The sequence below is a fragment of the Spodoptera frugiperda genome, chromosome 12 (assembly GCF_023101765.2).
Source record: "Spodoptera frugiperda isolate SF20-4 chromosome 12, AGI-APGP_CSIRO_Sfru_2.0, whole genome shotgun sequence".
NCBI classification, from domain to species: domain Eukaryota; kingdom Metazoa; phylum Arthropoda; class Insecta; order Lepidoptera; family Noctuidae; genus Spodoptera; species Spodoptera frugiperda.
Window position 1 is genome coordinate 10,174,244 of NC_064223.1, and position 22,021 is coordinate 10,196,264.

The following is a 22,021-nucleotide window of genomic DNA, read 5'->3' on the forward strand; positions in this document are numbered from 1 at the left end:
ATTGCAATAGGCTCGCTGTTATAAATAAACCACTATTGAAAAAACTCATAACTGTTGAAAAGTGGGTGTTTTCACATCTCTGCCTTTACCACACCTCTTGTATGGATTAAGGCATAAAATTGTTATGTAATGAATGATTTTAGTTATTTATAAGTTAATGAACTTAATGATACAGGTCCTAAAAACAAAAAAAACTTAAAAGTTGAATATATGTTTTACTACAATAGCCTCTGGATAATTAGCTAGATTGAACCAATTCCTTTTTATAGGTAGAGTAATAATTCTTGAACAAAAGTGTACTTCATGCTACACTTTAAAACAATAAAAACAGGTCAATGATACTGCAAGGGAGAACTAGTATAAGTAAGAAAATGGAACAATAACTGCTGGCCCTGTAGCAACAAGCCTGCATGTTTATGTGTACTAGACAGTGAATGGATGTCATTTATTTGATATATTTTTGTAAATTCTTCCTAATTGACTTTTATAATCAATATATCATTGAAATATTATAAATAGCTGCCTTCATATATTTACATTATGCATGTCTATGTGTAGGTAATAGCAACATTTTTTTTAATTTATTTGTTTAAATTTCACTATAATTAACAAGATCAATTTCGCGCAAAGAAGTACTACAACTTTGAGAACTTTAAGAATGACATTAAATAGAAGTAATTTTAAATTCAATTATAAACAAATTTTAATATTTTGAAACCATAGCATTCACTTTAGCTGTTTATGACTGATTGCAAGATTCAAAACACAAATAAATTTTGAGAAGCCTTCCATAATTATGTACCTACTTACCTTAGTAAAGAAGTATAACTTATTTCTCTTCTAAGTGCATAAATTCTTCTCTATGTTATGTAATTATTAAGACAGTTAATATTTTCGTGGTTTTTTTAAGAAACTACAATTCTATTGCTATTTTGTAGAACATTGACAATAAAAAATATATATGTTGTTGCTTATCAATATTTAGAAATGTTTATCGTTGTTAGATTGCACCTGCTGCAAAAAAGCTATGGGACAAAGGCCCTGGTGCTGGCGGCGACAGCAAGGGCCCTCCTCACCTGCCGCCCCTACAGTTGAACCCAGAGCAGATGTGGCGTGATCCGACCTGGTCCGCGCAAGGTTCGTTACACTTTGACACTCACTGATCACACAGAAAGGTTAAGATTCCGAACTTTAGTAGATTTATGTTTGGAGTTTTTCAAATTAGTTTCGATATGCAAATGATGTCTAGCGTTTTGTCTAATTGGAAAAAATCATTTAATATTCCTTATAAAATTATACATTACGCGCCGCTAAAATGTTGGAATTATTTGAACAGTAGAGCACAATGTGGGTGTGCCAATGATGGGCACGCGGCGCGGTGTCGCCTTCCCCGGCGGGGATGCTGGCAGCATTCTGTCGCCGCGAGACACAGCTGGACTTGGAGTCAAAATGGTCGAATACGTACTCGGAGGATCTCCCACAGGTATGGTCTATACCATTATAAATAAACATCTTAGTATATATTTTATGTCATTCTCAATGAACAATCCCGAAAATTACTGAGCTAATGCAAAAGAAATGCAAATTGATTTATGACAGCTTTAGTTAAATAGCTCATATCTTGTGGATTTGATCTATCTCAGCAACAAAATTGGTCCAGCCGTTTCGGCGTGAAAGTGTAACAATCAAATGAAACATTTCTACTTGTGTATTAATGACAACAATTACAAGGTGATTAGTATTAAATTAACGTCCGTTGTATACAACTTTGTTGCAGTTTCATCAAGAATTAATTATTCACATCTCGTAGAAGCAGGTGGCGTAGCTACTGGTGGAGGTGAGAAGGTACCTGGAGTTGTCTCTGGATTACGTGGCATGGTACTTGAGGAGCGTCCTGAAGATAAATCCGCCTCTCCATTCGAAAAGGACTTGCATGAACTGCATGAACATGGATCTCTACCTAATGGATTACATAATGGACAAGAAGATGACAAAGCTTTTAAGTAAGTGCTTTAAATTGATGTTTTCCGAAGGTTAAGTGCATTTTGCTTTAGCCCTGTAGTATTATTATATGATGCAATATAAGTACATATGAGAGTAGAGAAAATAATTTATTAAAGATACGTTTGTATATACAGGAGTTTATTTTTAAGTTAAAATTCATATTTTCAATGTGATGCTTAGTTGAAGTATAGTAATGTTATTCACAATACACCCTTAAATAAAAAAAACTTAAAGAACGAAGAAATAAGAAAAATCACCGTAAATGACCGATAAAGTAAACTGACAAAAAGGTGGCATAAGTATGAATATCTAATCTAATTCACAAATTACTACCGAGTCAAAGATATGTAAGATTGTCGCGAAGGCCATCGAGTGGCTAGTGCGAAACCATTCGGCATAGTGACGGAGGTAGAGAAGGACCGGGCGTGCGTGCGGCACTGGCGGGCAATAACCGCGCGCGTGGATCATGGCCTCTGTCAATGCCACCGCCGCCGCAACCTGCGCGCACGCCGCGCCGCTAGGGCACTCCAAATGTTTTATCACCCGACTGCTATGATTCACGCGGTAAACAGATTTCCTTTGATTAGGCTGCCGCGTCTGTACCAATGATTACTCATTATAAGAGGTTGTATCTCTATAACTTGATTTTATCGCAAGTTGATTACACTTTAAATTGGATTAGGTATTTATTAGAACATTTTTAAATAACAAAACTGTATTGATATTTATAACACTAAAAATTATTGAGATGATGAACCTTATCACTGCCAAGAAGTGAGTGCTTATTCTAGTTAATTTTATCAGTTAATACATTTGTGTCTTTACACACTACAAATAATTAATGTTCAAAGTTACTTCTTAAATGCACTGTGAAATGTATCTACATGAATACGTGAAGCACTAATGGGTTAATGACGTTGAACTTGTATGTTGTGCAGCCGCACCCCGGGGTCCCGGCAGCCGTCCCCGGCGGAGGAGGAGGCGGGCGGCGGCGTCCGCAACGGGGACGCGGCCGCCTTCCCGCTGCTGCCGCCGCACGCCATGCCGCAGCCGCAGCCGCAGCAACTGCACCATCTGCCGCATCTATCGCATCCACAGGTACTACCACATTACATTTCTGATTCCTTACCACACTCCCTGCAAAACAAATTGGCGCTTTTAGAAGTCATGACCGTGTATGGAATTTTGAAAAATGACAAGGTATAAATTAATACAATATAAATTATCAAAAAAACATGTCTCACAACCATGTTGTACTTATACACTCTGTTCTTCTTTTTAATACCCAAACAGCCATTATTATAAGACAACTGTTGCTAAGGAAAAATTTGGTAAATACGTCACTAAAAGTAGTTAGTCCACCACCACTATTTGATATCTCAGGAACTTTTTCTATAGAATAGAGCTTGAATAAATGTATAAAGTGCTAGGTTTGTTCTAATAAAACCAGTTTGATAACCATCCATATGAACCTAACAAGCAAGTTTATCCCTTCTTTTTAAGAGTAGAAAATAAAAATTGTCACAACAGTCACTTTACATTCTATACTTTTTTTTTTAATTTATAGAAAGATGGTTTTTTTAAACTAATTATCATTATATCTGTTACAGCACCACCCGGGTATGTTAGGAGTGGCACCTCTCCAGGGATTACCACATCCACAACATCCACAAATCCATCCTGGTTAGTATAATTTTAATGATAAAATAATTTCAATTACTTTTTGTAATGACCAGTGCAATAAACCACAATGAATGGGTTTCAGGTATGACATTGAACGACTCTATGAATCAACACATTGAACTCGTTTTACAAATGGAACAGCATCCACAATTTGACAACAACAGCTTTGCAAGTACACAGCAGGTTAGTTACTATATTTTATATGCTTTGCATGCAGCTTAAAAATCGTTGGTGAACAAGATTATCTTAAGAAGTATTGTTGTATTGTAACATAAGGTCTTTTATTGTCCAAAGGGCAAGGTTGAAGTGAACATTTTAGGAATCATGTTATTATATTTTGTCTCGTGTAAACCAATAATCCAAAAACCGAACCCGTAACCACTAGCTCATCAAATACGCTTACCTTCTTTTATCGCGCTTGACAAAACAGCGAAAAACTAAGACTTGGACGCATTTAAAGAAGAATGATGTTTCACGACTAACCTTTACTTAGTAACAGCCGTTAGTTATTCGTCATCATTATAATGTTCTGCGAGATAATTTTTAACTACCTTCTGTTAGCGGCTTCGTTCGTGTTGTTTCAGACCATATTCTACCCCTGTTCAAAATTTCATATCGATCGCTTCAATAAGGGAGTAACAAACAAACAAAGTTTCGCATTTATAATATTAGTAGAATTTAGTTTGTAGCCAGTTTACTAATTAAGACTATTACTACGATCTGGTCGAAACTTTAAGATGAATACAATGCATTAGAGGAAAATTATTTTCTATTTATTCATTTATTGCAAATCTTGTTCATCTATGTCTAAATAATGTTGGTTAACACATTGAACGCCGCGGTGGTCACCGGTGACTGACATTAACGGAGCATTTGCCTTCAACAGTTTTCTATTGGCAGTCAAAGACATAATAAAAGAGCTGAGGTGTGTCTGGTGTAAGGCTTACCCGCATTACTGATAAGACTATTATGAGACTTTCATGTAATGAGAGTGCACAGCATGCACTTTGCCAACTCTTTTCTAGAATTAAAAGAATGTGACATTAGTCTAGACAACAAGTGAGATAATCATCAATGCTTAATATCTGTATTGTTGTAGTACGGCGGTGGCGTTGGTGGAGTGGGTGGGGTCGGAGGCGTGGGCGGCGCGAGCGGCGCCGTGGGAGGCGTGGGCGGAGTGGCGGGCGTGGGCGGCGTCGCGGGACAGGGCGCCGGCCTCGTCAACGGAGCCTCCGTCGTACAACAAGCGCCCGACTCCACGCAACATCACCAACCCTTCGACGTGCAGGTAGGTGTCACATTGTAAACATAGCTTCCTGCTCGCCGGACCCAGAACGTGCTCACTGCTGTGATGTCAACGGTATATATAACATGGATCAGCAGGTAGTCTCCGACATGTTGGATAACTACTAGATATATATTACATTTAAGACAAAGGTGCTTTGTATATCGTCTGTAAGAATCTTTGTAAATATTCTCTCGCTCTTTGTTGGCCTAAAACATTCATCGAACCGTTTTTATCTTCTCTATTACATTTCTGTGGACTGTATAAATCTTAAAAAGTGAAAAACGTCAACTAACTTTATTGATAACAAAGGAACGGCCTGCTACATGTTTGTAACAAACAACTGAAACATGTTGAACTCCTCACAGAAAACCGGAGTCAATCAACGCTTCCTATGTGTTTCTGAAGGTTTTTTGGAGGCAAAATTAGACTCGCGACTTAAATGTATCATATTGTAAAAAAAAAACTTTACAATTAACGTTATTACAAATGGACGAAATCAAAAAGGCGAACATAGACAAGATGTGCCGCGTAAGGACACAGACAACATAAAGGCAGAATTACACTATTGGGGTTGCGTTCAACACAAACTGTCGGATAGCGAGTTACAACTCCTCTAATGTGTCGGGTATCCGTAGACGGCACCGGGCGACGCGCTAATTGTCTACCACCAAGTGATTTGTCAGTTCGTTTCCATATTCCATAAAAACCTTGTAGTATTAATATTAAACCACGTTATTTGGAAATTCTTTGTGTATAAATCCTCGCAGATGACGATGCAACCCGTGACGAAAAAGGTCCACATTATAATAAAGTGACTTGCTTATAACTTCTATGTTTGCGATAAGCTCGCCAAACTTACCTAACCACTACAACTCCAGTAAACTAGGTTATTCAGTGGAGATCACTAACTAAAAACAACTATACAGTTACAACTTCTTAAAAATTGTGGCAGATGAAAATAAGTTGCCACATTTTTCGAGTTGCTGCAGGTTCTTTTTTTGTTGATGAAATCCATAAATGTAGAGATGTGATACTCTATCGATTAAAATTAATTAACGATCTTAATCTTGCATCATCGCTCATCACTAGGCGTGACTAAACGTCAAACCACCAAATATTAAAATAATCTGATCTTTAGATCAATCTAGATTTTGGATAGAAATAAGTTTAATAAGTTCAAAAGTATCTTCAATCAATCTCATTAATGGCGAAACAAAAATCTCAAGCACGGACACAATTAATAAGCAAAATGAACTACCCAATTAGCCATAGTACGGCCATTCAGATCTCCCTGTCGTGAATCATATAATATAGGTACTAACCGCACTGTTTTTTAATTCAAAGAATTATGGGCTGTAATTTAGTTGCCACTGGATAAGCATTATGTGTACCATTATTTAATGGTACTCATACGATTCCGGTCTTTTGGAAGAAGGCATAGGACATGAACAAGAACCATATGTCAGACAAATGTTATGAAAGAAAATAATTCGATAACAAATCTTACTTCATATAACAAACAAGTAAGATTGTTCTTTTCAGATTCATGATTCTCAGATCTTCTATCCAATTTCCACCCTCTCTGTCCAACACTTTCTTTGTTTTACAACTGGTAATCCAAACAATATATTACAAATATATTATTATTATATATTCATAATTATACACAATAGCAAATTAAGCTTTGGTGTTTCCTATTAAACCCAAAATAAAGTCAAGTGCGCATTTCATGGGTTTCGTACCCTACACGGCAAAAGATCACCGATTCTACGTTCGAGTATATTTAAAGCGAGAGTGGGTCACATGATGGGTTACAATAATTGGGTGGAGACGAATTCTTAGAGGGAGTCTCCTGCAGTTGAGTCTCATCAGTTGTTCATGGCGATGACGATGAATTGTTAATTTATTATTGACCTTTTTTCATTTTCATGTACTCAGCAATAAAATAACATAGAACCTGGAATTGTATGGAGTAGTTGTTTGACAGTTAGTTGCAATCCCATGTGAAACACTATGTATTTAACCTGGGCTTAACAAAACAAGTGAGTCCAAGTGAACGTAACTTAAATGTTTTGTAATGTCCGAGGTTATTAATAAAATACGTTGCGTTGATATTGGTATGTAAAATGATGTCATCAAGTGTTTCATTAAATCCTTTATCTATTACTATGTAAAACATCTCATGAGCTTTGCACTAGTATTTACTATACGAGTATTAGAAAAAATTATAAATAAAATGATGAACAGGATGCGAAACGATGAAGCCGTCAGCGTTTTCCTAATGCTCATTATTTTATTTTACCAGTATTTTGTTTGTAGGGAGTTGCATCAGTTGGTTAAGTATTGCGTGCTTGTCGTCTAACAGCTGTCGGTATGTACTTGTCTGATCATTTAAATATATCTGACGACATCTTTTTAAGCAAACATACTTGCGCAAGTTCGAGGTCCATTTCATAGGCCGGAGACCCCGACACGCATAGCTATGCATTTAACTAAACCTCGCACTTAACTATCTGTCACATTTTCAACATATGCTGGTTTATTAAATGTTTTCATTCATTCGAAATCGAATTTATATTGGGACCACAACAGAAGAAAATTAAATGTACAATTGATAATATCAAATAATGCATGTACTAGAGATATACAATTGGTTATTCTACATTTACTTTACGTATTGAGTTAGTACCAGAAGATAAAATTGCCAAAAGAAATCATTTACCTTTAAAGTTCCCTGTACTTTAGTTTCAAGTTGTACTAATCTTTTTCTGAATTTCCTTAAAATGTTAAAATTATATTTTTTCTAGTATGAAAACAGTAATAGACTATGACTGTTTCTAGTGATATAATGTGTAAACCCTAACATAGAAGTTCTCACTTGTGCTCGCCAGTTGGCGCTATTTTCGTGTTTACTCGTTTGACTATTTCTACTCGTCACGGTAACGTATGACACATTCTAAGTTTTTTTATCATTTGAGTTCATTCATAACTCACACGCTTGTGCAATGTGCAGGCAGTCTTGTATTTCTCAATAATATGACTAGTAACGGACCCGTTTAAAATTAATCTTGTATTATGTAGTAAGTATATTTTAAGTGATAAATGGAATGGGTTTATCGAACCTATGTGTTTATACTTTTCATTCACGACTTATGTTGGGACGATCAAATACATAATATTTATTTTACCAATTAATACTTCATTGGTTGTTACAAGTTCTCGTATTTCAGCTTGATCAAGTCCTATGTAGGCAATAAATAGGTATGTTCGTTTCTACTTACCATTTTAGCGTATAAATTAATTGCCTAATTTTGTTACGTATTTTGGTTATGCACGTATTTTCAGCTTATTGGTGACTAGGAAATCTTTTTGTAAAAAATGCAATCGAAATCTCTTATACCGTTATTTTTATGAAACCGGTTCTGTTGACTTTGAAACCATACCAAATTCAATACCGTTACCAGGTCTTCGATTTCATGTATGTAGTAGCAATTAGAATGCAGTTTTTGGAAGAATTGTATTGCATTGTTGTGGATCATTTTACTAAGTCGCGAAATGACCATATTTGCGTGAGCATCAGTAAATAGGTACACGCGTTTTATTACTTAAATCAATGAATACCTAATAAAAGAATACTTTAATAAAATGCAAATGTAAAGATTAAATCAATGAGACAAAACAAAAATATTCATTGAAATGTAACAGTAGTTCAAGTCTTATGTGCAGAAATTTAAAACACCAGCTTCTGCCAGCGGTTTCGCCTGGGATGAAAAGTATCCTATGTGTTATTCCAGATTTACCCCTGTTCCAAATTTCATTCCGACCCCTTTTGACGTTTGTTTGTTGTTTCCGTTTTGACGTAATTGTGTAACACATACACACGACCATATAAACTAAAAAACTTTCCCATTTATAGTATTAGTTAGATTTTACAATGTGTGGTGAATTGAGTATGTGTGATTACAAGTAAAATAAGAAATTGTATGTCAGGTCGTGTCGTGCCGTGAGAGTACGCTAACAATTGTAGGTACCACCTTAGTGTTTTTACAGACCAACTAGTTGCATGTACCAGAGCCATGAGAAATCCGTCATACTTACAAATATATGAGTGTGTTTTAAACATTGCACATGTTGCGTTCGTGGTAAAATTAGATCGCATTAAACTTCATCATCATCATCAGCTGAGAAACGTCCACTGCTGAACAAAGGCCATTAAACTTATTTCCGATTAATTTAAATCCATAGGCTTCCGCGCTATGGCCATGGGACCACAACGCCAAACGCGATGTATGACGCAATAATCGAACTTGCACCTCTTTGATCGTTTTGCATCATATCGCCTAACCACTCTAACGTCCAGCCGCGCACGGCATCCGAACCGCGCGCGACTCGCAAGTTCGTCGTAACAAAAAACCTATATAGCTACTGAACCGTAATGCCTAGAATAAAGAAAAGAATACCAAAAAAAAGATTGAAGAATACTCATCAATCTTAACGATTTTTTTAAATCTTTAGTTAATCTTTAAAATACAATAAAACGGGTTAAACATGAAACACAGAAAAAAAAACAGAATTATTTCTACCTTTTTAGAATATACGGCACAACTATTGCATATTTTATCAATAAAATATTTTTACAACAAACTAGACTCATTACCCTTTCTTTTGATGTATATATGATTATATTCGGTTAACTCTAAGTATTGTAATTAAATCGAAAGAAAACACTACTCGTAATTTTACACATCAAAAAACCTGAGGAACACATTGACATTATTATGGAATCTTCAATGAATTTAGTATATTTCTCTTTGAAAAATGTATTATTTTGCTTATTACGAAATGTATTTCGATATTTTATATACTATTGTAATGCAAAGTATGTAAAATATGTATAAACAAAACTAAAAGTGGCCAACACCAGACCGGCCATTTTTTTCGAAACAACAATCGTTTGAAGTTAAAATTAGACTAGATTTATCAGCTAAAACTGTGATATTTGTACATCATCGTAAAGCACAAATCTTCTAGTTTATTTTGATGTATAACACTTGCAAGATAAATTAAACAAAACTGTAGTATTTACGACATAATTGTTGGAACTCACAAAAACACTTCAAAAACGAGTCAACTAACTTTAAAAATTTATATTTTGTTTGTCAAAGCATATTACAACGCCATGTCTTATTTTTTCGTCGAACAATTTATTCAGCTGTATAGATAATCAGTCAAAACTCACCAAACTAGACCGTATTTTAAACTAGAGGGAGTTAAACAGAACTCGTCACTTTGGATACTATAGTATCCATGGACGCTAGAGTGGATAATATTGAATGTTAATAAATATACATTTATTATATTAGTTCGAAAATAACAAAAAAATCTAAATTACTTATCTAACTATTGTAATATCTATCTAATTTACATGGTAATCGATCTGGTACATTAATTGTATGCAAATATTAACAGTTTTATAAGAAAGATTTCTTTAAAACCTTATAAGAAAGATCTTTTATATTGTATGCTTTGTGGTAGCAAAACATTTTCAAAAAATATGTACGGAATACCTGTTAATGAAAATAGTTTTTCATTACGATTGTCTTAGATGATCGCCCACAGGCATACACTTAAACTTAAACCACATAAAATGCGTAGGTAGGTATTTGCTTCAATAGCAGTAAAGACGTAGTTAGAAATAATTGTCCACACAATTATTATTCATGGTGGACTGCAGTTGTTGTATTACCATAACAGGTGTGTAAGGCAGCGTGTTATTACGCTACGTTTGGTGCATTGCATTGTCGCATACGCGCTTGGCAATTTAGCTGGGTTGTAGATAGGTGGCGTGGTTACCGTTAGTCCGTGAAGCGTCGCGACGCGTGCCCCGCTAACGAGCGCCTATCTCCGGCCCTGTTCCCACGCCGCTAGACGACGGGGAAGCAATAAACCTACACCTTAACTGCACACACCATTACCGATTGTAACGGCTCACGTATGTGATAGAATCTTCACGATCACAGTGTGCCATCAACCAACAATGCGAGGTATCAATAGTGTCTTATCGAATTGGCGTGGCGTCACGCCACTGGGGACTCGTATCGTAACTTTTTACGTTCCCTTACCGTCAGATATATAGTGTATACTATAATAATATCGAATGAACTTCGGTAATACGTTAAATCAAACAAAAACCTATACATAAAAATAAAACAATATTTTACATTCGAGAAAACGATTTTAGAAAGTAGCAGGTCTGAACATTTTCTAACGTTTTTGTTACTAAAAAGTAAGGATTTAAACGAAACACTTTTCTGAACGAATCAATTTATTATACTTTAACATCTAAACAAAACAAGTCTACCGGGTCACTGAACTGCCAGCAACTATTCTGTTTGTAGCTACCTGTATTGTTCCAAGTTTGCAATCCGTGTGAAAACTGCAATGTAACCTACATAGCACGATGTCACATATAAGACTACCTATAACGTGCACGCTTTCATAAGTTAATGTCACATGTATGACAGGTATATTGGCCAAATATTGCTTTTTATTTAAAAGTTTGTTAATAATTAATAACAATGCACATAGGAAGATGTTGATGATATCTTAAAATTTCAGTGTAGATGTACATAATTAACAGACGTTCACTTGACTATTCATTACTGGCAATTAATTCCCGCGGGTTGCGCTCCGCGGCGCCGAGATCGACCTCGTGGGAAATTAAACTGTGCACGGGCCGTCTTCTGCCGCCCGCCGCCTCTTGCCTGGCCTCGCCGCCCCTACTCCACATATGAACACTTTCTCTTGCTGATTTCCCGATTTTTCCACGTGCACTTTGCGCCAGTTGAAGCACCACGCTTTCAACATAATTAAATCGCTAATTGTACATGTATCACATTTTCTAGCGGGTCGTAGGAAACCTTATTTTGTAAGTTGTTTCTTCTTATAGTACAGGTAATTTTAAAAATTACTTTTTCAGTGGATGGGCCTGTATAACATTAAATATGTAGACGCGTATTGAAATTAGTTAGCTGGTTTCTCGTTGGTAGTTGCGAGCCCATGTGAGTGGCTCATTAAATATGGAGCTGTAATCAGTGTGGGGCTCGTAGAGTCCTCTCGTACCTCGCACCTCTCGCCTCACAACCGCACACTACATTGTACTGTTTTGATGCACACACCCATTTGCCCATAATGTTTTTATTTCCTTTGCAGAATAACTTGTCATCATTAACAAGAATTGTTTAATTAATAACGTCGGGGATAGTGCAAAACCGCGAATCTACCATAGGTAAAGGCCGCGTATCTGCGTTTGATCTAATTTTACAGGGGCAGGTTAAAACTCTTTAATATCGTTATTTTGGCCTCATTTTTACATAGCTAGTAAAAAAATATGTTTTCTTTGTATCTTTACCATAGAGTCACGTCAACGAGATGGGTCCCAATAGGGATCTAACGTGAAATGATCGCGAAATTAAAAATTGGCTACATTTGTCAGATACGCGGAATTATCCAATGCTAGTTACGCGGATTTGCACTATCCCCGGACGATAAGTCATTACAAATTTTCTTTAGGTCTAAAATAATTCTACTAAGCTACTTTTAGAGGAATATTCTTGTGTAAATAAATTACCAATTTAAAATTAACATTCGTATTGATCTACTTTCTTAACATTTAACGAAATGCTCCACAACTCTTAAAACTCGATTATTTCATCACAAGAATCTTTATCTCAACATCGACTCATCGCTGTAAAAACATGACGTAGTTATTGAAAAGCTGTATTTTAATAACCGTTGCAATTGAAATAGTATTTTATTGATTGGTACGTATCTATCGTGACGACGCTTTCATTTGCCTTGTGTTGTCGGAAGGGGCACGCAGTTGAATGTTGCAATGAGGTAAACTGCCGCCGCGAATCGGATCGGAATCGCTCAGCCGCGCCCGATTGCGCCGCCACGCATCACTGACTGCGGAGAAATTGAAGTTTACGAACCGCTAGAATATCCAACTCGACCAGCAAGCCAGCAACCACTTGCGAAACTTTTCGCCGTTTAATTGTCTCGCACTTGCTAAGCCGAAATTGCGGGAATTCATCGTAATGCTAGCTTCGATGCACACGAATACTCGTCGACCAGAGTGCGACCGAATAATTACATAATTTTAAAACTTAATAAGTAATGAGCTTTGTTGTATGTAGTTATATAGGTGGTCGACGTGAATGCGGTGGTGTTTTTACAAAGAACGATCTCAGTAAGCCTGAGGGCGCTCGGCATAAGCTGGCCGTGTCGTCCGGGCCGCGGTTATGAGATTATTCTCGCTTTGACGGCCCGCCTCGTCCGCTCCCCGCGTGCACCACGTTGCGCTTTTAGGTTGTACTCACCTAGCTTACGTTTAAAATCCTAATTAGCTGTTTTATGACTTGGTGTTTACGCTTACTCACTCGTTTAAATTTTCTATATTGCACTTTGACTTATGAATCTAATCAAGATTGCTATTAATTCTTATTAGCGACTACTTACAATAGTCCCTGTCTAATTTCATTTATTTTCTTTAATTTATTTGGCTACCATATTTGATATACTTACTCAATATTATTTTGAAAGAAGGTCTAAAATTAATTTATATTTTTGTTAACAATCATACCTTGTGTATGATGTATGTTGACTATAGTGACAAAGTGAGACGTTAGAATCGAGAGTAATAATTTGTTCACTACCGCCACACCGGAGATAAGAGTCGCCTTATTGCCGGCGCCGCGCCTCCGCCCGCTAACTAACGCTTATTAAACTTCAACAACGCTCCCGCTGATCACTTCACCTTCTTGTTTACTCTCTAAACTTAGATTAATCGTTCGCCTGGCCTCGTACGTACCGCTATTTATCTTGAAATAAAAATTAGCTACACTTCTCTCCACCACGCTTGAATATACTTAGTAAATCTAAACTTACTATAAAGCAGATCATTGGCGGAGTTAACACGTAAGAAATGTCATAAACATTTTGTAGCTGCTAACAGTAAAAAAAAAGAAATTGCTCAGATTTAACAAGGATAAATGCATTTGTTCTACATTGGGGTGTGGGTGTGAAGGGTTAGGAGCTTAAACTTTTGTTCCGGAAATGGAAAACCCGGTAGCGTGAAACTTCTTTGTATAATTCATTACACAGGTTACACTGTAATATTTTGTATGGGTTTAAACATTTATCCCTCAATCTGGTGATTCTCAAATTTTTAAACTGCTGCCTACATATACATACAAACAGACCAAAGTATAAGCATTAAACGTCGTATTACGTAGCTTCACATTTTAACTTTACGTGCAAAGAGCATGTGGTAAAATAGATTATCATATAAACAACCAACTCGCTGCAAAATTTGCGATCAATAAATGTGCCGTGACTGCCGATTTACAATTCCCAAGATTTTCTAAAATAACTATCAATGCGGGTGTTGATTATATATTCAGCGATTCGTTGTCTAAAAAATAGGGAAGGTTGCATAAACACTATGAAGTAAACAAAACTTAATCAATTGTTCGCAGTATGCATCACTGCATTTCATCGTTCCTTACTTTTTTAACAGTTTCGCAATTTTTAGACGAACTGAAACCTATTCTTGCTCTGATAAAATATAAATTGCAAGTTACATAAATCTTCCGATGACAGATTGGTTACAATCACTGACTGTAACGATTTGAAAAACCACAATTTGTATCATTTTACTATGTTAATTGTAAAGTTGCCAACACACATTTTTAAACAATGAATATACTATCGGCAATTTCATTAACATTCTGTAAAAACTTCGTTGCCTCTTTTTATCCAGATCCTACAAACCTGGAAAATATGTTATTCTGAACAAATGCAATCAACATTGTTATTATTTAGTAATTGAAAACCTTTCAATCATCGAAAAAAGTGAATCATAAAAGCATCTATCATTTAATTGTGACACGTTAGTAGTATCGACCATTAGGTTTGTAGTATAGGTAAGTGATATTGTTCGCACCAGGTAAATTGCCACTTTATAAAAGTTGTGATTTATGTTCGGCTTTGAAAGTGTGCGATGCGAGTTATGTGAAGAAACAAAGGAAGTCATTTAAACCGCCCGCGAGACAGTCACGCGACCGACGACTTGCACAGTGCGGTCTCCACTATCTATTGTTTTATTTCGTGTTACTACTACCCCTTGTGATAATTCACTTTGTACCTGCTTATTTTGTTAGTAACAAAGTACATACGTAATCTATGTCAGCGTGTTTGTTTTACTGAAACATACATGAGTATAATAACAAGAATCACAACACCACCGGCAGTTGACTTTGGGGTGACTCGCAAACTTGGGTGAAACACTGGCTTCACCGTTAAGGTAGCAACACGCACAATGGGGCTACTGTGTTTACTCGCCCCATCGGCCATGTTGCTGTTTGTGTCGTTTTGTTATAGCCATGAGCGATCGCCACCTACTATTAGTGCTCAGAAATTTGATCAAATTTACGAGGTCAGCATATTATGCGTTTGTTTTTTGTCTTGTTAAAAACGTAGAGGTTTTATTTTATAATTAAACAATCATATGCCATATCGTATGGATTAGTATATTGTAATACATAATGTGATATGGCATTGCCTATTTAATTTCACTACAAAACGTATTGTGTATATTATTACGGGGAAGAAAGAAAAAAATAGTACATAACTAAGACTTGTAGTCATGATAATTCTTCATACGAAAGTACGTAATTTAAGTCCCAACTTTGATTGCTAACGGTATACCAAATTGTCTTGAATATTTCTGTCATTTGAGAGTGAAAACGAGTTGGTTACTGACACGACTAATATCGGCAAGAAACCTCTTTATATTTGTAGCAGATTTCACAAAAGGATTTGTTGTTCCAACCCGCGGCCACAGCGAGGATTTTCGTTGTCACCATTGGCACATCCCGGCTTAATGTGGAAACCCAGATTAATGAGATGAGCCTTTCTATGTCCGCTACTCTGTGCCGGTCTCCTTTATGAATGACTGTGCTTTTCTTTGTCGCTCCAAATAACTATTAAAAATCAACTTGACTAACATTGTACCGATTGTTGCACAATTTTGGATTAAAACTCGTTTACTAAAAAATATTTAAAAACGTTGCGTGTTTTACTAAAATGAATATACATGCATACTAAAAAATGGATCTAGAATTTCCAAATTTACATCGTACACGCATTTGTAACGGGGAACAATACTGTCCAATAATAATTTTCACGTAAGTTGCGTGTGCGAGTTGTTCTTTTTCTAGATGACCATTTACGTACAAGTTTGTTGTTCATTGAATTGGGGACGGAAGTTTTCAATAGGCACGTACGAATTTAACACGTTTCAATTTCACGTGTTGTATGGAACTCATTTGAAGGATCGAAAATTTGTAGTAGGTTTCACCCTTTAGAAGTTACAGCGAACTTTACCGTTACTTAATCACCGATAAGGGAAGAAAGGTGTGTTTGTGCATCACTAGCACTACATCTACACATTATAAAAGTACTTGACCCAACTAAATTTTTCAGCGTTGTCATAATTATACCCTACATGTTAGTCAGCCTTAAAACCAATTATAGTTTTATCTAGATGAGAGATTCTTTACTAAAACTAATTAATTTAAATTACTTCTGACTTCTTTGAGTATTTATTTTAAACACTAGTAAAATGATTAAATTCAACAAATATTAAGTTTTCTTTCAAGACAGAAGTAGGTGTCAGTATGATATTCATATTTTCAATTAAAAATGCGAAAGTAACTCAGTTTGTTACGCTTTCACTGTCAAAGCGCAGGCCGATTGTTGTGAAATTTGATAATAATAAAATTATTTAAACACTGGGAAAGGTAAAAAGGGTATACTTTACACAAAATAGTATTGTTTCATGTTGTATATTAAAACCTACTGAAATTTTGCATCAACCTTTATTACTTTTTAGCGAGTTGGAAGTAAATACATACTTGTTATTACATACATTCAGAAGGTAAATTACTTGTATTGCACCGATTATTCCTGGTTGGTGTATTGTGATCCTCCTAGACATTGTGTTTTATTATGTTCGTCGACACGAATCATATATTTTGACATTTAAAGTTCACTGTGATATTTGTAACGGGGATGGAAGAGACGATCCATGACCATGACGGAGACTTCGGCGTCATACTGTACAATGCCTCGTCGTCTTCGGTCTGACAACCTGCCCAAATAAAACAGTTATGCCTAGCTTTACTTCGTTGCTTTTTGGTCGTTAATGTTAACAAGTAATTCCATCTGCAAAATGTGCACTTTTTAGGTTTGGTTAAAAGCTGCAGACCGTTAAGCCAGGGAATACAATCGCACTAATTCAGTCGCGGCTTCAGATCTGCGCCGCCTAATTAGCTGAGCGTTTGTACTATTCCCGTGCAACCGGTCAAAGGATTCGCTGCTCATTACGCGCTCTGCCAACATTCCGGTCAACCTGAAAGTGTCTGCTTTTGAATATGTTTTACCAAGGGTTAATATTTGAATTGGACGAAATAATTTATTTTATCGTAAATTGAAGACAGCATGACATGGCTTTAAACCATATTTAATTTATGGCAAAGGAAAACGTGGCTAGGACTACGTAGTCACGGAACAGACACAAGCGGGCAGTGCGATGCGCTGTTCGCGGAAGGCGTGATAAGATCGCGTGAGAGGCGGGCACGCGGCTACGCTCCAGCGCGCCGCCCTACACACAGGGCTGCCTAAATTTCTCAAAATTGGCACCTTAAAAGCGGACTACTATCATGGAAATAGTTAAAACTATAATGTTAAAGTTAGGATTTGCCAAGGAATAATGTCTGTTATTGCCCTTTTTTATCTACTCCCACTTGCTAGAGCATCACAATTAAATCTTACGAGGGCAATTCAGTAGTTTAGAATGAGTTAAATGGATATTGGGCTACGTCTTGATGGTAACCCTGGGCTTGCGCCGCGCCGCTCTCCACCGGACGATTCGTCACGCTGCGTTAATGGTCGCGCAGCACGCCACACTTGACTATCCCGCTTGCACCGCTATTTTCGTTCTAGTTATCGATTCGTAACAGACAATGCACACTACATAACATACAACCGCATATTGTAAAATCTGGTTAATTTTTAAAGTTACTAAATATTCGGCAAAGCTACTGTCTTACATTCGTTACAATTAAAATTAATAAGTAACATTTCAAGGCTTTAATGGCTTGTATGTTAGGCTGCATAGAATATGATAACTTTATACTTGACCCTGAAATTCAGTATTTATTGTTAGGTTTTATAATTGGAATTTTTATACAATCCTCAATATTTGATACAAATTAATGTTTAAAATCGAATTACTATTCATTTCTATCAAATATGGTGTATCGTTTAATTTGACCTAAATTGTAACAATGAAATATTTGATTTTACAACGATAACTTATCAGTGTAAAACCACGTAATTCATAGGTAATATAATCGCTTGTAGGTTATTAAGTTATTAGATAATAACAATACAAAAGTTACCTGATTTACATCTAAATTATGTATAATACAAAGATGAAACTAGAACCGAAACAATTTAAATAAAATAATGAACAGTCTGATAATGGATAAGTGCTTTATTAGTTTGATTGACTTAGTAATTAATATAACCACATGTGGTTTCGTTTAGTAACATAATATGTGGGCGTAAACAGGCCAGCAGATGGTTGTCGGCCATAGAACAGTAATAATGGCACTGATTAAACTTAATTAACTGAAGCCATTTACACGCAGTGGGGACAGGGCGCATCGTTCTCCCACCGTCACACGTCATGCCGTGCGTGTCGCCACGACGCGATGCTACCGCCGTCGCGCCGCCCGCCCAACGCAACGCTATGTAAGGCATCGGTCACCGACATTACTTACACGACACGACTACTCTACACACTAACTTATAATAATACATCTTTGTACAACGTTAGACACTTAAAATAAAATAAAAAAATTACCTTACTTATTAGTTAATTTAAATTAGCTAGAGAGTTGGAAATTGACGGCGGTTAGAGGTTGTTGTAGATGTTAGCGGCGTCACTAGGGCTACTTACTGTAGCAGCCGCGGGCACGGGCCGACACAGGGCTCGCGGCCCGCTCGACGCTTGCCGCGAGATTTATCGCGCGGCCGCACGCAGCTGGCGCATTGCCCATCGCCCTCGCGCCCTTTTATCACCGAGTAAAACACGCCCGTCGCGTTAATTTGTTTGTTCTGACGCGGCCGAGCTAATGAATCGCCCCGAGCTGGACCCGTGTCCACGCGCGACCCACACTGAATTAACGTTTACGCTCTTAAATTGGTACGGACCTGCAAATAAATCGTTAATCACGGTCTCTCAAATTCGATACTAACATTGTATGTACTAGTTGTATTAAAAGTTTTGTGTCTTTGATTTAAATTTGATCTGGCTATTATTTAACTACAAACTTGCAGAAAATGACCCAATGTTACGCGGTTAAGATTCTGGAAACTTTGCTTTCTCTATATGGAAATAAAGGTGTCAGGGCAATAAGTATCCATGTATTTCAACGGAGTCAGCGATTTAAATGTGGCATCAAAAGTAGGTGATGTCTAATAAATATGTTGAGCTCACACTGATTTAGCGCGAGTGAATCAGCATCGCTCAGGTGAGGTCGCATTCCGGCGCGCGCCGCCCTACCTGCGCGCCAGAAATACTCCCGCGCACCGCCCGCCCGAACCAACACTGCTACTCATTTTATTTTCGGCAGACACTCGCTATTTGCACAAACATTCCTGGATTTGATAACTTTTGTTATTGCGGAAACTGTAAAATTACACATTTTCCTCGTACATTTAAACCAGCTACGTAATTATTATTTTATACGTGAGATATGTTGAGATTGATCACTTACCAAAAGTGTGTAATGTTTTTTTGGTGATTGCTAAAAATATGTTTTTCCAACTGTAACGTAAGAACCCTTGGATCTATATGTACAATATAACAGTGCTTTAATTGCTAATTTTGTAAACCGTTGATAAAGTTTTATTTCATGCGATGGAGGATACTTAGGTATTATTACCATTACCATAAATAGTAAATAAAAATCTTATTACGCCAAAGTAGTAGTGATTCAAACTTGGTATCACTTCATATTCTCTTTCTCACCTATGAGGCGAGGGGCAGGTGTTGACTGACAAATGTGTATAATAATTATGTAATAACATGGATTTCTGACGTTGTCAGGCTTTTGCTCTATGAAACATTCTATGCGATTTATTTCAATGTGATTTTGATTGATATTGTTTGTTCGGTGTATATCAAATAAATTCCACGAATACTAAAACTATTGACTATTTTGGCGGATTATTTTGGTTATGTCTAATTAATTATATTATCTACGTACCTGTTGTTTAAATTAACACCTGTATCTGGTTACCTACTTTAATGTAGATATTTTTTTAACCTATTACTACTGCTTATTTTATTGTAAACATTTGCTTCGTCTTGGGGAGTTCACCACTTAATTAGGTACAGCTCGTAAAACTGTCTTCCTCATCTTATATTTACCGCGTTTGCCCTTTTTATTATCCGATTACATGGGCCGCGCGGTTTGTAAAGCGTTTTCTTACGCGAGGGGAGCAGTTTCATTTGTTCCTTCTGAAATTATTTCAGTCCGTCTTACAATTTACCTAGCGAGAATCTTCCCTTTGTAGAGAGCGAAACGACTCACTTCAAATAAGCACACGTTAACGTTATAATTAGCTAAGATTGTTGTCGCACTCGCTGGTGGTGTCAAATCATGTAATTAATGTTCACACCGATATGATTGCGGTTGGTCAGAGGCTTATCAGGACGCCCACTGGGAGATGTTCGAAACACGGTATACAGATAATTAAACTTGGCTTATTCATTTTATTGCAGGTGTACTTTTAGATACCTATTTTTATATACATAATTTAATTACTATCGTGAGACATAAAATAAAATGTTTAAGTATAGCTTTTTTTTTTTTTATTACAAAACGTTGCCCCACATTAGGATTTTCTCCTGTGTCGTGGGTGCGTTTACAAACATACAAGTTCACATGCACATAACACCCAGACCCGAAACAACAATCTGCGGGTCACACAAAGAGTTGTTCCGTGCGGGAATCGAACCCGCTACCCGTTGCGCGGCAGCCAGTTGCCCAGCTACCGCACCAACCGTGCAGTCAATGCTACTTTAGCTACTTTGTACAGCTTAGTCAATTTAGGGTCTATATTAAATCTGGTGGTAATAAATGTTTCAATCTGAGTTTGGGCCATCTAGATCTATCTATCATCTAGAGATAGCGGATGGATGCGAAGTATATCAATGCGCGTACGTATACATTACATACATTTTGATGATCGACTAGAGCGTTGCGAATGGTGTCGGTCGAGGAATAGCCTGGCGTTGCAATTAGCAGGGTACTCGACGCGTTCCCCGCAAACCATGGCACGGAGTCCACTCGTGTGTCGTCGCGCAAATTAAAACGCGACACTCGACCCGATCGCGTCCTCAACTGCAATTCGTTCATCGAACGAATCGTTTAAATAACTAAGTAAAACAGCTCGTCTATTTGATGGTATCGTCGTTCACAATGAACAAGTACAAAAATTATAAACCTATGTACCTGAGTCTGTGTTTAAAAGCCTAAAAAATAAAATCTCGAACTTACGAACGTATAAAAATATACGGTACTAAATATACAAACGAAGGAAACTAAAGCTTTTCGTACGGGACTGTATATTGCAACTTGTTGGGTTGGGCGTAAGACAGTAAGACTAAGAGATTTGTGGTTGGGCCCTGTCGGTTCGGAGGTGTTCCCACGGGCGCGCCTCTTCGTAATTGAGAGCGCCCGCGGGCCGATAATTGTGCTCGCCCGCGAACCAACCGCGCCTGAACCTCCTCGATGCCGCGTAAATCATGCCCGTTACTCTCCATTACCTCATAATATCAAATTGACTTGCGAGGATTTTTGCCTCATTCTTTGTGTTTTGTTTCCAACAGTTGTATTTATTTTTATT

The 22,021-nt window shown here is 37.0% G+C and overlaps 1 protein-coding gene across 15 annotated transcripts in view; it reads left to right on the forward strand.

Annotated features, from left to right (window-relative positions):
• Window positions 1-22,021, forward strand: part of LOC118262738 (maternal protein pumilio) — a 70,879-nt gene that overhangs the window by 11,291 nt on the left and 37,567 nt on the right. For 9 of the 15 annotated variants that reach the window (XM_035574310.2, XM_050697751.1, XM_035574311.2 and 6 more), the window contains 7 exons: window positions 1,005-1,137; window positions 1,337-1,483; window positions 1,778-2,003; window positions 2,943-3,102; window positions 3,615-3,687; window positions 3,770-3,870; window positions 4,787-4,975. In XM_035574310.2, the coding sequence (XP_035430203.2) occupies window positions 1,005-1,137; window positions 1,337-1,483; window positions 1,778-2,003; window positions 2,943-3,102; window positions 3,615-3,687; window positions 3,770-3,870; window positions 4,787-4,975 (1,029 nt within the window). The remainder of the gene's footprint in view (window positions 1-1,004; window positions 1,138-1,336; window positions 1,484-1,777; window positions 2,004-2,942; window positions 3,103-3,614; window positions 3,688-3,769; window positions 3,871-4,786; window positions 4,976-22,021) is intronic. The other 6 variants (XM_035574319.2, XM_050697749.1, XM_035574318.2 and 3 more) reach the window with 4 other exon arrangements.